At 35.2% G+C, this 19,823-nt stretch overlaps 1 protein-coding gene across 2 annotated transcripts; it reads right to left on the minus strand.

The window, feature by feature from the left end:
* Positions 1-327: 327 nt before the first annotated feature.
* LOC136843863 (facilitated trehalose transporter Tret1-like) lies at positions 328-18,904 on the minus strand. 2 transcript variants are annotated; one of them, XM_067112706.1, is made up of 10 exons: positions 17,640-18,904; positions 8,473-8,939; positions 8,085-8,235; positions 6,920-7,082; positions 5,867-5,988; positions 5,158-5,292; positions 4,261-4,461; positions 3,246-3,343; positions 1,532-1,789; positions 328-936 (listed from the first exon to the last, which is right to left on the minus strand). In XM_067112706.1, the coding sequence occupies exons 2-10, from the start codon at positions 8,614-8,616 to the stop codon at positions 754-756; spliced, it is 1,455 nt and encodes a 484-aa protein (XP_066968807.1). In that variant the 5' UTR covers positions 8,617-8,939; positions 17,640-18,904; the 3' UTR covers positions 328-753. The 2 variants fall into 2 exon arrangements, with proteins under 2 accessions (XP_066968807.1, XP_066968806.1); XM_067112705.1 differs by lacking the exon at positions 17,640-18,904 and adding an exon at positions 12,560-13,167.
* Between the last annotated feature and the right edge of the window lie 919 nt (positions 18,905-19,823).

The raw sequence follows: 19,823 nt of genomic DNA on the forward strand, positions 1-19,823 counted from the left end.
TACATAAAAAGGACTGGACTGATCGGCTAAAAGAGGAAATTAAAACGATGGCCTAAAACATCCAGGAACCAAGAGAGTGCATACAAGATAGAAGTGGATGGTGCTTCATAGGTGGGCTCGATGCGCTGCTGGTGAGCCCTCTGTACAAGTGCATAAAGCAACGAGTGTGAAAGGAATCCAAGTTTCGTAGATTTTGGGGAGAAGTAAATCCCTTTACAATGAGAAGGAAATTTTGGGCAGCCAGCCCTCGAGGAAAATGTGAAAGATTCTTCCTCGTAAGAAGAACAAAAATGTTTCATTTGCTGTTTGGGAATATATTGTGGTTTTTCATACCATCTAAAGACTTAGAATTAATTCTCAACTTTTTTTTTTACCCAGGAGACTAAAATAAAACTCTCAGATTAGTAACATACTGTGTTAATGGATCATATCAAACAATGGTAACAGACTGGCACTTAAATAACTAGTGGTGTATCAAAAAAATCTTATAAATATTCCATCAAAACATCGATTGCAATCAAAGGAAAATATAATTAAACCTGAAAATCAACAAAGCCTCAATGGCTTTTCAGGTATACTACAACTTGAATGAACACATATTCAGGTACTGTGCAACAGGATAACAATACTGTTGTAAACGTCAACTTGACCCAGCCAAGTCTCATATTCAGTTTTTAAAGCTGTTGACTGCCACAGTCACAAGTGTTGTAATTGCAGCTAAACTTTACTTGAGACATTTCTAAATTCGGGATTTCAGCCCACTTTCTTCCCTCTCGTTTCTGTCACGAAGAAGTAGGAGAAAGCAACGCCAGCAGCAGAGACAGAGGCGTAGAAGGCGTACAGGCCGGCTTGCGTCATCTCTTGAGCCATGGGCGTATAAAGTTGCAGAGTTAGGAAGCCAGCTACGGTCCCAATCGTATAACAGATGCTGCTGGCCTGTGTGCAAGAATAGGTGTTAGTCAAACCTGTTTGATTGTTTCTACCAACCGTAAAACACAGACACTCTTCGACAGTAGTAATACATCTTATTTTTTTTACGAAACTTGTGAAGAATACAGAGTTAGGACAGAAAGGAGTGTCATGTTCATGGTTGATTTAATTGTATTGACATACTATATTCTGTTTCTTTTCTGTTACCGTCCAAGGTTTCTGTATCATCTGCTCTGACGTTAAGTTGTAATGGTGTAGTGACAGCAACTTTATATAATGAAAGTTAATCCTGTGAAACCAAGGAGATTAAAATTATAGAGGAATAAGCAGTTGTATGTACCAGTGTAATGATTCATGTACGTTCTGTTTGCATTTTTCATCCTTATAACTTTATATTTGTATATCTTGAATATTGAATAAAGAATTGAACTGAACAGTATATTTTATATATAAATAAGCAAACATAAAATCCCGATAAACAGATGCAAAGGCATGACTGTAATAATTATGAAATTAGATAAAATTTGATGGAAAAGAAAAACGAACAAGAAAATTACTCTTTAAAGGACAAAAATCACGTACCACTGAGGGCAAAGGTTACCTGTGATCTGATGGATGTCGGGAAGTACTCGTTGCTCAAGATGAAAGGGATAGGATTTGCCCCGAGGACGCCGGCAGCTTGAGAGATCACCAAACACACGAGTGGAATCCACCGGTACTCTTGGCTCCAGGCGTCAGCGAATGCAGAGTAGACCGCCATGACAGTCAGTGGGACACAGATGCAGGAGTAAGATATAATGAGGCTCTTCACTCTTCCCAGGCGATCTATCAAGAACGATGACGCAATGCCGGGGATCAGCTGATTTAGAGGATAAAGAAAGCATTTTGGAATTATGTAAGGTTTGGGATTTTTTCATTTGTTTATATCTGTGCATTGCTTACATTGTAATACACGTGGTCCTTTTTTATAAATTACCTGCAACAGGGAAATAACGCATGGACTTTTACGATAATTTCACCAAAGGTAGCCCTAGTAACTGCTGGAAAGCTATTAGATTTTGGGAGATATATAAATATAACTTTGGGGAGAAGGGATATTTCAGGAAGATTTAACCTTAGCGGAGATCGCAGTCTCCAAATTATTTATGATTGTTATTACTGACTTTATCCCTTTGTAATTTATATACTGTGAAGTGCACAGTCATTATTATTAATGTTATTACTATTGGAGAAACAAATCCACATTTATGTATGGTACAACTATATTTAAAAATAAATCTGTACAGAGTGCTTTCGGGAATCCTTTCGATTCCCTTTTTCAATTTGAGATTGAGAAGAGAATCGAACAGATTCCCGAAAACTCTCTGTACAGATCTATCTTTAAATATAGTTGTACCATACATAACTATTATTATTATTATTATTATTGTTATTATTATTATTATTATTATTATTATAATTATTATTGTTATTATTGTTATTATTATTATTATTATTATTATTATTATTATTATTATTATTATTATTATTATTATTATTATTATTAATGCCGCTGTAATTCACACAATATTACGATGTGAGCAAATTCTAACAGTTTTTACAAGATGAAAGTAAAATCACAGATAGTGGAGACAGACGTAGAAGATTCATTTGCCAGTGCTTAGAGAAAGGGAATAGAATTCATCCTTTTACCTGTCTATTTTTCCAGTATAAAAAGAGTCTTGTTCTTTCATCAACATAAACTTGTTACAGTTTTCGCATTATTAGAAATAATCATTTGCTTTTTGACATGGATTCTAAGACAGCACGAACTAATCCAATGACAAACAAAAATGACAATAGCAAAATCTGTCTATTAAAGGAAACGCACGCAAAATTGCCATATGACTTCCACGTGTAAAGTTTTTATGCTGTATGAAAAAAGAATTTGATCCCTTTTTTTAAGAAAATATTTATCCCATCCCATCTCCCTAAAGTTAGCAGTGTCTATATTTTGAGAGAGAGAGAGAGAGAGAGAGAGAGAGAGAGAGAGAGAGAGAGAGAGAAGGGGTGGGGTCTGCAAACTGAGAAAGAAGAAAAACTCCGTTTCCGTTATTGTATGAGAAGGTGCCTTTGTTAAGAGCACGTTATTACCACGCAAGAAAAAGTAGAATAAATGGAAGACCAATTATTGCAATAGATTAGCAATTGCTGATTTGAATTAATTTGGTATTGAGGATCAAAGGCGGGACAATAAAACCAAAGATGTGACAAAGATATCTGAGGGCCATCAGGTACATCACTCGGGATGGAATCTTTTAAAAGGATTCCCTTACCTGCACGGCTGTAATTATCAGAGCAGCCAGACTACCATCCACTGTCGATCCTGTAGCTACGAAGATCCTGGAAGTGTTGGCACTGATGACGTAGTATCCTGTGGTAGGGAGAGAGAGTAACAATTGGTACGAATTACATTTAAATTTCCATCAGCTGCCAAAAAGTACGTCTTTTCATATTTCAATTTGATGATGATTTTTTCTGGTTTTAATTCTAAGACATCTCTCGTCTACACTATATAGATTAAGTCTAGTAGTGAGCTTTCATTCCTTGAACAACCCGTATATAATACTGAAAAGAAAGTCTCCTTACTAATAGTTGCAGCTCTTTGTACAGGGATAAGCAAGCTCTACTTCGAGCTAGAGGAATGGTAAGAGGCATCTAGAATAACCTACCGAACTGAAAAAGCATGTAAAGACTCAAAGAGGCGAAATTTCATATTTTCAAGCGAATGGAAACCCGACAGAGCAATGTCTGCGAAATGAAAGAGGCATTTGTCTTTGAAATTGTGAGCTACGCCAAGTAACGTTTGTCCGAATCGAAGAGTGCTCACATCTAAATCTAGTCTGGAAAGCTTTAAGAAAGATAAAAATCAAATGAAAATTTAAGTTTTTACAACATTACTAGAGCTTATCAAAAGAGGAACCAATTTCGAGGTTGCGTGGAAGAAGAAGGCTCTAATGGCTCCAGATCGATGTTTAGTAGGAAAGTACAACTGGCAAAAATTTAAGGAAATTATTTTTAATAGAATTCCTTTAGAAAAACAGGATCAAGCAGCACTATCTTCTTTTCGGAACGAGTTTAGAGTTATCTTTTTATTAATCTCTATGGCTGCGTGTGGCTAAAAGAAAAAAAAAATTTGATTTTCTGTTTTATGAATGCATTAATCAAAGAAAAATTGGTCCCCCCCCTCAAAAATGATAATTTGTATTTTAACGCAAAAAAAAAAATCAGTCTTCCTCTTTCGACCAATAATAAAGTATTAAAAGCTTGTCTTCGGTTTCGCCAACCTACCTGCAAAATACAAGATCGTGAATAAGTTGCAGACGACGATTATGTCCTTTAGCACATCAGGTTTCAAGAGTTCTCTCCAAGAGCCTTTCTCCTTACTTTTGGAAATCTGGTTCAGGGTCTTGTAGCTCATAATTTCGGACTCGATATCCGCTGAGGGTCCTTTGAGTTCCAGAAGTACTTTCCGAGCAGCCTCCTCTCGGCCTGAGAAATAGAAAGATGAAATGAATAGGTAAACGTACCATCAGATTCCAACAGATAATGAGCGGATGGGGAATACCTTTAAACTGAATTGAATATAGAATTTAGGCCGAAGGCCAAGCACTGGTACCAGTGAGGTCATTCAGCTCCGAAACGGAAATTGACCGTAAAAGGTTGAAAGGCGTAACAGGAGGAAAACCTCGCAGTTGCACTATGAATCAATTGTTAGGAGAAGGTGGAAAGTAGGATGGAAGACAGAGAATATGAAAGGAGATACAGTAAAAGGGACGAAAGGGGTTGCAGCTAGGGGCCAAAGGCACGCTGCAAAGAACCTTAAGTAATGTCTACAGTGCACCGCATGAGGTGCACTGACGGCACTACCCCGCTAAGGGGGAATACCTTAAGGTAATCATGTAGCAGGGTCCATGGTCAGAATCAAGTGAATACAGTCAGAGGACGATAAATAAAAATGCAATGTATGAATGAATGAGAGATGAAACAACGAGTTCGCATAGAACTAAAACTAAGCAAATTAAAAGACTAGAAAATAAAGATAAGTAGATTAGTGGGTGCTACGAGATAGATAATTTGCAAAAAAAAACTACTTACATCATTGCAGAATTATAAAATTTCCAAAAGCAATGCTGATATATAAGTTAGTTTAAACACTACATCCACTTAAACAAAAGGGCAACAAACCTTTGACGACGAGAAAACTTGGACTTTCCGGCAGCCATAATTGAGATATAACAAAAACGAAAGGAAGGACCGCATTAACAATTGCTACCACGAAATACCTGGCACCGTAGCCAACAGCCATTGTTAGCAACTGACCTGTGAATCAAAGCACAGAGAAGAATTAGCATTAAGGAGTCTCTCTCTCTCTCTCTCTCTCTCAACATAATCTGTTTACTCGTCATTGTCATCTGTAACTTACGTTTGTTGATGAACTTTGCTGTTTGTGAGAAATTCTTTGGAGTTTTCAAGATTAAAGATTTGTCTGATTTGAACGTATTGCACAAATCTAATATATCATTTCCTTCTAAGGAAATATATATTTTTAGATTACTCTGGAGACATTTTTGTCTTTCAAGATATTGTCACCGATAAATTTTATTAAAAAAAACGCTGCAGTTTGCATATAGTTAGAGGAGCATGTTTTAAAATTCTTGTGAACTGTAATTTTTAATGTGTTATACTTCATAATAGTATTTTTAGAGACAGAGAGAAATTCCTTAAAAATATAACTGCATACCTTGAAGGTTTGATAAATAAACTTATACACTTAGGGCTATACAGAAAATGATAATCACTTTAAAAGCACTTGGTGGTATAAAGAATAATATAACAATGAACCTACAGTCGTTAAAATGAAAGAAGATGAAAATACACTAGGATTTTAACCAACCTGCTAATATCCCGTTATTGACGACGATAAATACAATACCACGGACTTCAGGATCAGGTATTTCCACGATGTATATATTGATGGCGACGCTAATACTGCCAAGCCCCACACCACAGATGCTCCTGTCCAGTGGAAAGATGAAGCTTGGAGTAGGTCATTCAAATAAACACTAAGGTTTCTTATATTCATCTTACACAGGTTGAAACTACTGGCCTTTGCAGGTGTAAAGAGGGGAAGATTAGAACATCATGTAATTACATTTTTACTTTATATGAGCAGGTTTTTAAGACAAGCTTTAGTGGTCATTGGGTAAGGTCGATGTTGAGATTACTATCGTTTGTGTTTGTCAGTGCTTGAGCAGTTAATTGTGTGTGTGTGTGTGTCTGTCTGTCTGTCTGTCTTTTTGTAAAGCAGGTGTGTCAGTTTCGTGGACAGTCTTATAGATTTTCAGAAAAGGCAAAGAAGCTCTGTTGGACACGATTATTGTCATTATCATCTCCTTATTTTACACATGCCGTCAGAACAACATTTTATACATTACTTTTTTGTATAGTTGGATTTATTAATTATTATTATTCCAGACCATTTGGCTTAGGAAACATCTAGCCTTTACGGAAGTAGATAATCACAGTTATGGTCCATTGTAGAAAACTATAAAAGGATTCGATAGATATACAGATAGACAGACGGACAGACAGACAAATTGATAAACAAATATATATATATATATATATATATATATATATATATATATATATATATATATATATATATATATATATATACATATTATTAAATGGAATTCTGTTTTAACGGAAAACATTTAACAGTGACATAAGTGTATATATATATATATATATATATATATATATATATATATATAGAGAGAGAGAGAGAGAGAGAGAGAGAGAGAGAGAGAGAGAGAGAGAGAGAGAGAGAGAGAGAGAGAGAGAGAGATGAGAAAAGACAAACACCCATAAGTTGTCTTTATAGAAAATGGGTATGTTCTCGTTTTCTATCTTAAAAATCTTGCACAAACTTCATTATCCTTACCTGGCAACAAGTAGGCCCGCCGCACCAGGAAGAATAACAACTCCCAACCATCCCAGGGTGACTATCACGCCAGATATCACCATGCAAAGGCGTCTCCCTATCACGTTGATTATGGGCGCTGCCATCAAAGCGCCAACAATCGTAAAAATGCTTAAAAAACTACCTGCAAAAGAGAAAATATGTCAGTTTTAGGATTGTTCCCTAAGGGAATTTGAACAAATCCGTAGTTTACGTTAGGTTTCTGTAAATTTCCAGTCATATAAACCAGTATTTTTTCATTCAATTGATATCAAACGTACAATTCAATCGTATGCGGCTTCATATCCTGCGCTTTTTAAAACAAACCCAAAAAAAATATTTCATTGTAAGGACAAATAATCAGACATTATAGGATCATATACGAAATAATATGGTTACTTTTTATATGAATAAATCAGAGACTGAATCCTTTCGATAGTTATACACTTTTAGCCATTAGCGTTCAAGACTATCTTCTCATAGTTATGGCTTTTAACAAAAGTTATTAAAGACCCTGAATAAGTTCCACGACATTACAGTAAAGTGTGCATCCTTTATTGAGCATTGTTTAGGGAGAAATTGGGAATCCAATTTGTTTTTACTTTTTCTTATTTAATCAATTTTACTTCACCATAAAGCCTGACCGTTATTATTTGCCTAAAGATGAGCAGATTTTACAAATAACAAATTCCTGAATCTCAGAAGGTTCAGGCACAATATTAATATGTTATAACAGCTGATAATTATTGGACATAATATGTATAAAATTTTCAAAGTTTCCGTTTTAACTTTGTTGAGGGTTTTTGAATTTCAGTGTTTCTTAAAATATCAACGTTTTAGAGTGGTAAGATATGCAATTAATAGACAGATGTGTATTTACATACGTGCATACGCATACGTACATACATACATACATACATACATACATACATACATACATACATACATACATACATACGAGTCTATGTTATTCCTGTAAATATAAAGGTCACCACTTCAAATATATAGATTATCCACCATCTTCTCTCTCTCTCTCTCTCTCTCTCTCTCTCTCTCTCTCTCTCTCTCTCTCTCTCTCTCTCTCTCTCTCTCTCTCTCTCACGCACACACACACACAAACACAACAGCACCTACTCCAGAAACATACTTAACATGTCCATCTGAGAATCCGTGAGAGAAATTGGGGTTCCGAACATAGTTGTGTTGTTCTGCCTGAGGTCATTTGCTACGACGGAAGGGAAGGTCAACATTGACCCAATGCTCCACTTGCCTAAGCTGACCAGAAACATCTTCATGCCCTGAAATGAAAATGGAAAATTAGAGTCAAAATGGCTTTAAGTGATTTATCACTCGCACTTAAAATAGCATTCAAGACACATGGTATAAGTAAATGATCGTTCTTATTACTTACTTAATTAAGGATTTAGTGAATGTCGTCTAATTTCTTTTTACTTTGATTTTCTAAAATTAGGCTTCGGCGTAAATGAGCAGAAATATACAGTATGTTCCAGAAACTATGATAAACAGTTACCTACCTGTTTCATAAGACGACTCCTCTTCTCCTGAGGGTCTTCCTTTGGCCTATCCTCGGGATATTTCTGTTTACATTTTGGTATTTCTTCTTCGGGATTCTTAGTATATCCTTCGTTGATTATTCCCACTGGTTTCTTGCATTCCATTTTGGATGCAATACAAAGGAACGGCACAGTAAGCAGAGCGACAAATTCTGTTGTGAGATCTAATGGTTTGGACCAGACTAAATCATATCGTTCTCGGGCTCTTTTGCAAGGGGTGTCAAAGTCCAGCGGATGATTATTATCTTTCAGGAAATCAGAGACGTCTCAGAGGTCTGCAATAGTTATTTTTCTTTAGCCGCGTTTACTCTCTGTAGTTAAGATTGGTATAAAGAAAGAACTTATCCTGTCCGTCGTCAGCCTCTTTCCTCAGAGCTGATAATCACTCGTGAGATGCCTTCCTTAATTTGTCACAAAGCTGAGAAAACCTGAAAAAGAAAACATTTTCAAACTTCCGCCATATAAAAAGAAGACTTTGACATTTCTTATGAAAACACCATTCAAGAATTTGGTATTTACCTTTTTCTTGAAATTAAGTGAACCGGAACAACCATATCGCAATCTATGATTAATGCATAAACCTCCCTCACAGAAATAAGATTTATATCAACTCATTTTATTTTTTTCTTTTGCAGATGGTTGCAATGAATTTCATAGACCCTGATCTCATTATATGGGTTCGAGTTATACTTGAGGCGAAGTTTGGGAGATCGATGTGCAAACACAAAGGTTAAAACAAATTAAAACTTAGGGTTAATTGGCAATGGTCTCGAAAAGGCATAAGAAAAATCATAGTCAGCAGAGGAAGTTAATAAAACAAAAACAAATATTTCTTATCATCAGATAAATCGTTGTAATTAAGACTACCCACTTAGAAAGTTTAGTCTACATTTTTTCGGATTTAAACTCAGATAATTAGGATACCTATAAGCCGTTCTCGTTGTCTCTTTGGGTTTTCTAATTATTGGGATGAAGAGAGAGAGAGAGAGAGAGAGAGAGAGAGAGAGAGAGAGAGAGAGAGAGAGAGAGAGAGAGAGAGAGAAAGCATTTATATTTAGAATGAAGTCAAATTGCAATTTTTCATTGGTGATTTCAACAGAGACGTAAATAATGATCTTACCTTATTTTGCTCTTAAAGCTAGTGAATTTTTCACGATAGTTTTCTTAATCTATTCGGCAAATTATCAGCGCTGTAATGAAATGAAAATGAAAATTGAATTTAAAGGAGTGATATAAATAATTAAAGTTAAACCACCCGAAACATACAAGTGGTCGATGTTGTCCTTATTGCGATGTCTTTCGATATCTTTACCACCTAAATAAATTCCATCCAACTTTAGACTGCCAATACCGAAAAGGTATAGGGTTAAGGGTCTTCTACCTGATTAAAGACAGAAAAAACGTTTTAGAAGGCTGAGCTGATGCCCTGGTGAAGAAAGAAAGAAACAAAGCAAGCAAGAAAGGAAGAAAGAAAAATTCCGGGATTCTCCCCTACGCTATGGGAAAGTCCCATTCTTGAAGGCGTACATAAATTTCGTTTCCTATATTAACTGTTTAGGCCTAACTTTATTTCATTCTTTTTATTTGGTGAATTCTCAGTTTTTTTTTTCTTAGGAATTTTAATCTGCAGAACAATGGGTGTATTTATGAAAAATATGTGGGAAAAAGTTGAACATCTCAAAATACAGCTAAAACAATATTAATATGCTATTCGAACAGGAATACAGATCTAGCACTATACAGGCATAGTAAAACTAAGCAGGGATAAAGCATTATAAAAGAAATCGTGTCGAATTGATTAACAGCAGTCCAGGAGATGTATAAATTGAACAGACTGCTTGAAAAAAATAATTTTGGAAATTTCATTTACAGTCAGATAGTTGTAACTAGATTTTACGTTTGTTCATTGCTGCCACAGAGTTGACTGCGTGCCTTCACAGCATTTTTAAATCACATTACCCCAATGTGTGAAAACTCGAAAGAGCTTTTTCAGTTTTTCTTACAGGCCTTCCTCCTATATATATATATATATATATATATATATATATATATATATATATATATATATATATATATATATATATATATATATATATATATATATATATATATATATATATATATATATATATATATATATATATGTTAGTGTGTGTGTGTGTGTGTGTGATGACAATACTACAAGCACGAATATATGTGACAGCGTCTACTAGCACAAATAGCTGTGACAGATCCTACAAGCACGAGTGTATAAGACAACTTCTACAAGCACAAATATTGTGACAGCGTCCACACGCACAAATAGTTGTGACAGTGCCTAAAAAATCTACACGGCAACGTGTACAAGCACAAATAATTGTGACAACGCCTACAAGCACGAATAGATACGACAACGTCCACATGCACAAATAATGTTGACAACACTTACAAGCAAAAATGTTTGTGACAACGCCTACAAGCACGAATCTATACGGCAAAGTGTACAAGCACAAATATTTGTGACAACGTCTACAACCACAAATCACTGTGACAACGCCTAGAAGCACGAATATATACGACAACGTCTAAAAGCACAAGTAATGTTGACAACATTTACAATCACAAATAATTGTGGCAACGCCTGCAAACCCGAATATATAGCGCAACGTCTACAATTACAAATATTTGTGACAGCTTCTGCAAGCACAAATAACTGTGACAACATCTACAAGCACAAATAATCGTGACAAAATCTACAAGCACAAATACTTGTGACAACTTCTACAAGCACAAATAATTGTGTCAACATCTACAAGCACAAATAATTGTGACAACATCTACAAGCACAAATAATTGTGTCAACATCTACAAGCACAAATAATTATGACAACATCTACAAGCACAAATATTTGTGAAGCTTCTACAAGCACAAATAATTGTAACACCGCCTACAAGCACGAATATACTCGACAACGTCTACAAACACGAATAATTGTGACAAAGCCTACATGCACAAAGAATAGTTGCTACATCTGCAAGCATAAACAATTGTGACGATTCCTACAAGCACGAATATATACAACATCTACAAGCGCAAACATATACAATGCCCGCAAGCACAAATATATATGTATATATATATATATATATATATATATATATATATATATATATATATATATATATATATATATATGACAAGGCCTACAATTACGATTATATCAAGCACGAATATACATGGCAACACCAACGAGCAGGAACCCCGTGCATGCGATCGGAAGGCCAAAAACAGACCAGACCACCAACCCAAGAAAACGAGAGGAGACCTTGCACTAACCCAGACCAAAAAGTAGATTTGAGATGGTCGTCTGTCGCCCAGATCTCCTACTGCGACCACCTCAGAGAGGCTCTTGCAGTATAACAGAGACGATGCGACAATTCTTCAAAGCGGCGAGATGGAAAAACTACATTAAATGAGTTTATGCCATGATCGTGAAATCCGTATTTTTTAGAACATCAGAGGACCAGGCTAAATGTTCTTAATATCACAAGACATCCTTACATCCACCAGGAGGCAAATGGCATCAGTGACAAGAACTAGGCTCACCTGACGTATAAAGGAAAGAAGTGTACCTGTTTATGTGGCAATAAGTTGGCTGTTTTTCCATTAGCACAAAGCGGAATATACCACTGTGCCCACTCAAGAAAAAACTGCACTCTATAAGTATGCATGTGCGTGTGTGTGTGTCTATTATATTTACATATATATATATATATATATATATATATATATATATATATATATATATATATATATATATATATATATATATATATATATATATATATATATATAGACGGGGAAAGAGAGAGAGAGAGAGAGAGAGAGAGAGAGAGAGAGAGAGAGAGATCGGGCATGGAGATAGCATCCCCATCCTAAATAAATTTCTGAAAATCGGGAGGTTAACCCTCAGTGGAGTTAATTCCTCTAAAGAAATAGGGCGCATGCTGGAAAACAAAAAGAAAGTTAAGCAAATACATAGATATACAGACATCGCGAGATCCTTACCTTTACTCTTTGCGGCGCCTCCTCCTTAACACGCTGGATACTACAAGAGCGCCTAAACAGATATGACTGCGAGATGTAAAACTGACGCGGCCTAACTTATTTTATCCTTGAGGAAGGCGGGTTTGGGCGGGTGTGGGAGCGGGTCACACAGGGCCCGTCTCATCGATGGGGGACGCGGCAGCCCAGAGTGGATACTTCGAGCCAAAAATTCCCCCAGACATCCCCGGTTTGTAAGTTGGGCCTGCTTTCAGGCGTTGGTAGTTGGAACATTTTATGTCAAGACAAAAATGAGGCATTTAGCTTTAAAAGTTAATATATGATTGATGCATTGATTTTATAGAATTTAGGCTGTCGAGCCAAGCACTGATGTACTTTTGGCCATTACAACAGCGAAAAGATTGTTGTAATCACTAGACGACAAGGGAAGGAGATCCAGAAAATAAAGATCAAGTGCAAGGGTCAAAGGTGAACCATACAGTTGCTCTAAAGACAGTAAGATTAAAGAAAGGAAGGGGAAAAGGAGGTAATGCAAATGGATAAACAGTGGATGAAGCTAGGGGTCGGATGGTCGCTGCAAACATCCTCTATTAATGCCTGCAACACAACCGTGAGGTCAGTTGACAGCACTTCCTCCGCCCCTTTACTGGATTAAAAGATTTATATATATATATATATATATATATATATATATATATATATATATATATATATATATATATATATATATATATATATATATATATATATATATATATATATATATATATATATAAAGACACGCACACACACATATAGATACAATAAGTATCCAGTGTAAAACCACATTGAGTCCCAGCACTCCCCTTTATGTACTGACAAGGCAAAAGCAAAGGATTTCCCGTGAAGGGGAATTTGCGCCTTGAGCTGAATCTTCCATAATTAAATTAACGCTGGAATTTCCTTAACCTTTTAGGCATCAGGGGAAATACTGCAAACTTGACCCGTGTGGCACTGAATGGTGAAAACAAATCGAGGTTTTGTTTTCATCAAGGTTTTGAGAGAAGTTTATTATTTTTCTTAAAGAAGTCTAAGGTTTACTGTGTGACTTACGTACTAAGATATTATGAAGTAGCTGTTGACAGTTAAGAGAGATGTGTTTATCTATCTATCTATCTATCTATCTATATATATATATATATATATATATATATATATATATATATATATATATATATATATATATATATATATATGTATATATATATATATATATATATATATATATATATATATATATATATATATATATATATATATATATATATATATATATATATATATATGTACATATATATATATATATATATATACATATATGTATATGTATATATATATATATATATACATATATTTATATACATATATATATATATATATATATATATATATATATATACAGTATATATAATATAGATAAATAAAAAGAATGTAGTAGTACAGAATGTAACTAACTCACTAACTCAATAACTGCATGCTCAAATTACTCTCACCATTCGGTTCAAATATGTCAAGTTTACAGTATCTACGCTGTTACCTTCAGGTAATGGGATTTCCAACATGTGTTAGAGAAGATTTCAACTTATGTTAGAGAAGATTTCAACATATGTTAGAAAAGATTCCAATATATGTGAGAGAAGATTTTAGCTAGTAGCTCGTAAGTAAATTCCTTTTTGCAGGAATTCGTTCGTTTTCTTCCACCAAGGATTGAGAAAGATGGAACATTAGATAAATTAAAACTAAAAGATAAAAAAAAAAGCCATGGACAAACCCACTCACACTTGCGGCCTACCATTTTCAATTCTCCGCTTCTTGATATGCAATAAAGTTAAGCTGTGCAGCAGCAGGGAGAGAGAGAGAGAGAGAGAGAGAGAGAGAGAGGGAGAGAAACGTTACCGAAATCCGTTTTCTTTGCAGGTCAAGGCAACACCCGTCATTGCATCCAAGGACAGTCGACTATTTTCTCTCCATTATGGAAAGTTTCCAGGTATCGACGAGTTTGACAATGATTTCTGATTCGGTATCTGAACAGACGGCACCAAGAACGTTCTCTTGAGCAATGCTTTTCTTCCTGGAAAAACCAGAGCCTAGTGTCTTCTGTTGTGGCTTTTGAATCACCAAATGAATATCATGTTGACGTGAAAATGTCAGCTTCGTTTATTCACGTTCGTATCTATCTATTTGTTTACTCATTTTTCATGGCTACATTCCCTTCATGCATGTACACGATGTTAATGACCTATGATGTCACGCTGTCAGAGAATCTCAAATCAAATCAATCAAATACTCTAGTGTAGAAAGCAATCTATTTTTTATAAGTATGCTTAACAAGTCAGTGGCTTACCTGGTTTGGCTCAATGAGGCATAACAAGGCAGAAGCACAGGTGGTTTCATTACCGTGTTAGGTTTCATTACCGTGTTAGGGAACGCAGACTGTTGAGAAATCGAGCACGTAGTCAAGTAACTTGTTGGATGAGCTTATAGCGTCCTTAGTCCGAGAATTTCCGGCTGACCAGTAACGATTTGTCATTCGACAATTAATTTCTTGAAATGCGTAGCAGATATCCTCAACTTAGACATCTTAGATATCACAAGCAGTAATGACTTTCGCCTGAGGGTTATTGTTGTAAATAAAACTAACCGTGTTTTACGAAATATTTACTTATAATGTAGTGGTTGCAAGCAAATAAACTTGCTCATATAAATCTACTTGACAATGTTTGGACATTCAAAGGAACCTTTAGATAGATAGGCAGACAGTTAGAGAGGGTTAGCGCAGGCCTTACTGTCCTAGCGAATGTATGAGTGAAACTGATATCCGCACTCATAGTCCAAGCAGTTTCCAGGTCTTAAGTTTAAACTCTTCAAGCTGTGAGTATGCACGCACACTACGCAGAGGAGGCCCGTTTAACTTGTCAGAATGACTTTGAACGTCCGCTGACCGAGGCATCCTGCCTTCCTGCTGCCTGTGCCCAGCGACTCAAGGGCCGAAGGACCCAGGGGGAAGCTATAATTTTGCTTCAAGCTCTTTGGTTCACGATGACCATGTGTCTTCCAGCGTACAAATCTTCTTTTGCAACTCTCGCCCCCAGTTGCTCTTTTCTTCCATATTATTCTCTCTCTCTCTCTCTCTCTCTCTCTCTCTCTCTCTCTCTCTCTCTCTCTCTAAAACATTCTTACATGCATACCATTTGCTCATTTTTTACAATTGTTGTACAGTGTCGTTTCATCCTCAGATTACTATTTCTATTGTACTTTTATAGTAAAGAAGAAATCCTTAGTGCCAGGTTTACCTAAGCTCTTTGAAATATGTACAATTGTCTTATTTAATTTGGAGCAAATATGCGCAGTTGAGCCTGGTGCAGAGGACAAGATGCTACTGAGCAAAAAATGAATGACACACCCTCTTCATGCTTAAAAAAAAAATCAGTCTCCTACTAACGGGCGTAAACAATTTTTTTTATACTGTTTGTGAATTAGTATGTACTTTGCTGTCATCCTAACTTATATTTAAGTAGATTTCTATTACTATGTATGCTAGTCCTTAGGAAAATTTCTGAACAGACGGAACCGGTCAGGCCCATATCTCTTGCTTCATTATATATACACATACGTATCTACATACATATACAGTATACATATGTATTTACATACAAACATACATTATGTATTTACATACATACATACATACGTCCATACATACATACATGTATGTATGTAAATACACACATACTATATGTATGTATGTATGTATGTATGTATGTATGTATGTATGTATGTATGTATGTATGTATGTATGTATGTATGTATAATGAAGCAAGAGATATGGGCCTGACCGGTTTCGCCAATCCATAAATTTTCCTAAGGACTAGTATACATTCTAATAGAAATCTACTTTATGTATATACATATATAACATACATATATATATACATATATGTATAATGTATATATAATATATATACATATATAATTTAGGCAGGGAAACTATGTGCCAATGAACACAAATCTGGTGACAGCAAAAAATATGGAGTCAAAGTTAGTTTAAATGAAAGGAACTAATTGTGTTCATCAATTGGAGACTTAAAAGTAGAGAAAAGAAAATAAAACCGCACAGATTATGCTTCACCTATGCCACATCTTAAACCCTAAAATTCAGCAGGTAAATCAATATTCCTCCCACGCAAAAACTGCTTTAGCTTGAGAAAAATTACATTCATTTCACGTCGACGAAAGTGCAATGGCTGTAGCTCCTTACCTAATTACCCAAATGTGTTCAAGCTAGTCCATCTGCTATTTAAGACAGAAGGGGGCGTGTCATGACTGACAATAATTATTGTACTGTGGAGTATTTTCTTAGAGCCATCGTTTTGTTTTTACAAATATTTATTAGAATTCACGCCAGCAGTAAAAGCCTTTTTATCTTCACTAGCAAATTTTTTTGCATCACACTACGAACACTGAAAATGATAAAAATCTAATACCTGATGTAATTACAGAGTTTGTTGTTTTCATTTATAAGAACTGCAAGTAAGTCAGATGGAAGCATATTACTTACTTCACTCATTTACTTCTGAAATATGATATTTCGTTTTCGTTCTGAGTAGTGTAGAGCGAAATTGGTTTGATGAAAAATTGCAAATCTTACACACCCGGTCTTGATCTGATTGGTTCGCTCGACAGATTGCAAGGACACATTTTTCTTCATGATATATATTTACACATACACATATATATATATATATATATATATATATATATATATATATATATATATATATATATATATATATATATATATATATATATATATATATATATATATATATATATATATATATATATATATATATATATATATATATATATATATATATATATACACACATAAACACACACACACATATATATATATATACATATATATATATATATATATATATATATATATATATATATATATATATATATATATATATATATATATATATATATGTATGTATAACAAATTTACATATATCTATTGCACATGTTTTAGACATACCTTCTACTCGAACAGTTCGAGGAAGCCAACCGTCAACAGCAGCTCTTCAACAGTTCCAAAAAACACCGTAACTAAATGTTTTCGGAAGCTGGAGCCACTTATAACTTGAAGTCGCTTGTGTAACGTAGAAGGTTGGGGGTGGGGTGTTTGATGGCAAGAGCCTAGAGTAAGGTGGGACGAGGGTAGTTATAAAATCCGAAATTTGGCCGGTTGTTAGGGGCGTGGGCGGGGAGAGTGCCCAGGAGGTGGGTGGGCAAGGGTTTAAGTAAGCAGTTACTGGAACTAGTTCTTGCTGGATCAGCCTCCCTGGAATGCGACTGGAATACTTAGCTTTTTCTTTTGCCACTTATGCAAAGCAGTCAACTGGGGGACGTAGTGATAATTCATTTTGTTCATTGATCGTGGGCTGTTTATTACTGGTATACAGGCTAAATGAAACAGTGGCAGCCACCTGTGAGTTTTTTGAAGTCGAGACGCCAGTTAAATAAATCAATCAATAAATTACTGAGAGAATTTTCTATGCGTTATCACCGCTGTACCTTAGACCCTTTTAATATTTTATCTAGTAACATACGTCGCTGAACTTTTAAACTTTTTATTACCCAGTAGAGAACAATAGGAGGATTTTTTCATCTCTTCACATCTTGTTAAATCCTTTTCTCAAAATCACAGTTATTTTATTTTTTTATCTCCTAATATCACAGGTTTTTTTTAATGTTTTGATCGTCTGCGTCGTAATTTCATTACTGAGTTTTTTCTTGTTACCATTCGTAAGTCATTTTTTTTTTACTTTTGTTTTAATGATTTCTTTCTATGTCTGTCGTAAGCGTCTGACGTCACTGAAGGATTCTCATGAACGATGTTATTAGTCGATACAAAATAGGATTATTATTATTATTATTATTATTATTATTATTATTATTATTATTATTATTTAACTAGCTGGCACTTAAGCCGTGTCACAGAAATAAATTGTTACACTCGCAAAAGAGATGCCAAATTCATTTATGTTAAAATTAGCTACAGGAAGTCTGCTCTCTTAGAAAAACTAAAAGTTAACTTATTACCCAGACTTCCGTTCCAGTCAGGCTCTGAGTAACCTTTTATAACAATAGCCTTGAGCGAGGACACAGGCACCGACTATTTAGGACATCGCAGGGGTCTCAAGGAACAGAGTGCGTTGGAGAAAATGAGACGTCAAGCTTGCTAGTCCCTTCGACCTCTCATTCCAAAGGTGACTTGGTCTAATCATTTGGATTTCTTCAAGTGCACCAGGCCCTCCCAGAGGTATTGGGCTGCAAGGTCTCATAAAAAAATTAATTAAAAAAAAGTACTGGAGGTTTCCATTGATTTTAGAGCGGGAGCTCACTGCTGATATTAAATGTTATTGTAATCATTTTCTAATGAGTTCGAGTCACTGAATAGTTTTACTCTTTGTCGAATCATTATTGGGAATAAATAGTCTCAAATTTATCCGTATTTTTCACTCACGGTATATGACTGACTACTTCGTTTGTCTTCATTTTATCAATATTTTCTTTGCCGTAATTTATGACAGGAAAAAGCAATACGATTTCTTCGTTATTATCATTAATGTCGTAACTTTCATGGCTATATTTTTACTGCTGTTTAAAGTGTTTGAGACTTTTTCTTTTTTTTTTACCTCCTCGAGTTTGATCATTTCCTTTACTTATCGACGAAATTCACTGTGATTCATTTCATAAGCAGTGATTTGTTAGGGTAGTTCGTGAACTTCTTTGTGTCTCGTTATGTAATAATATGCGAGTACAGTTATATCCTGAATAGTACGTTGTCTTAGTGTAATCGACAGAAACTGAATTCTTGTTACAGGATAAGACGAGTTTCCGAAAACCGGTTCTGAAGCTGCGGGGGCAAACGCTCTTTAATACAGTATACGCCTTGAGACCTTGGCGTCAGCCAAATCACGTGCAACCAAACCCAAACAACCCCCGCCCCCACCCCAGCACCCCTTACGTTAAAAAAATTTCATGAATAAAAACACACGACGCATATCTTTCGGAACTTGGCTCTCGTCTTATCAGAATCAAACAAAGGCAAAAACAAACGATGTGCGTCTTGAGATCTCAGCCCTAGCGTGATTACATGCAAATGGCCAAAAAAAAACCATCCCAAAAAAGCTCCTGAAAACCTGGGACTTTTAAG

The sequence above is a fragment of the Macrobrachium rosenbergii genome, chromosome 12, assembly GCF_040412425.1.
Source record: "Macrobrachium rosenbergii isolate ZJJX-2024 chromosome 12, ASM4041242v1, whole genome shotgun sequence".
Taxonomy (NCBI): domain Eukaryota; kingdom Metazoa; phylum Arthropoda; class Malacostraca; order Decapoda; family Palaemonidae; genus Macrobrachium; species Macrobrachium rosenbergii.

What these genes read in the sequence shown, in the direction of transcription:
- LOC136843863 (XM_067112706.1), bottom strand. Translation starts at nt 8,616, where the DNA reads ATGGAATGCAAGAAACCAGTGGGAATAATCAACGAAGGATATACTAAG. An exon ending in TTCTCAGATGGACATGTTAA is followed by an intron (nt 7,083 to 8,084) that starts GTATGTTTCTGG and finishes TCTCTTTTGCAG; the next exon opens with GTAGTTTTTTAAGCATTTTT. An exon ending in TGATAATTACAGCCGTGCAG is followed by an intron (nt 1,790 to 3,245) that starts GTAAGGGAATCC and finishes CCTCTAAATCAG; the next exon opens with CTGATCCCCGGCATTGCGTC.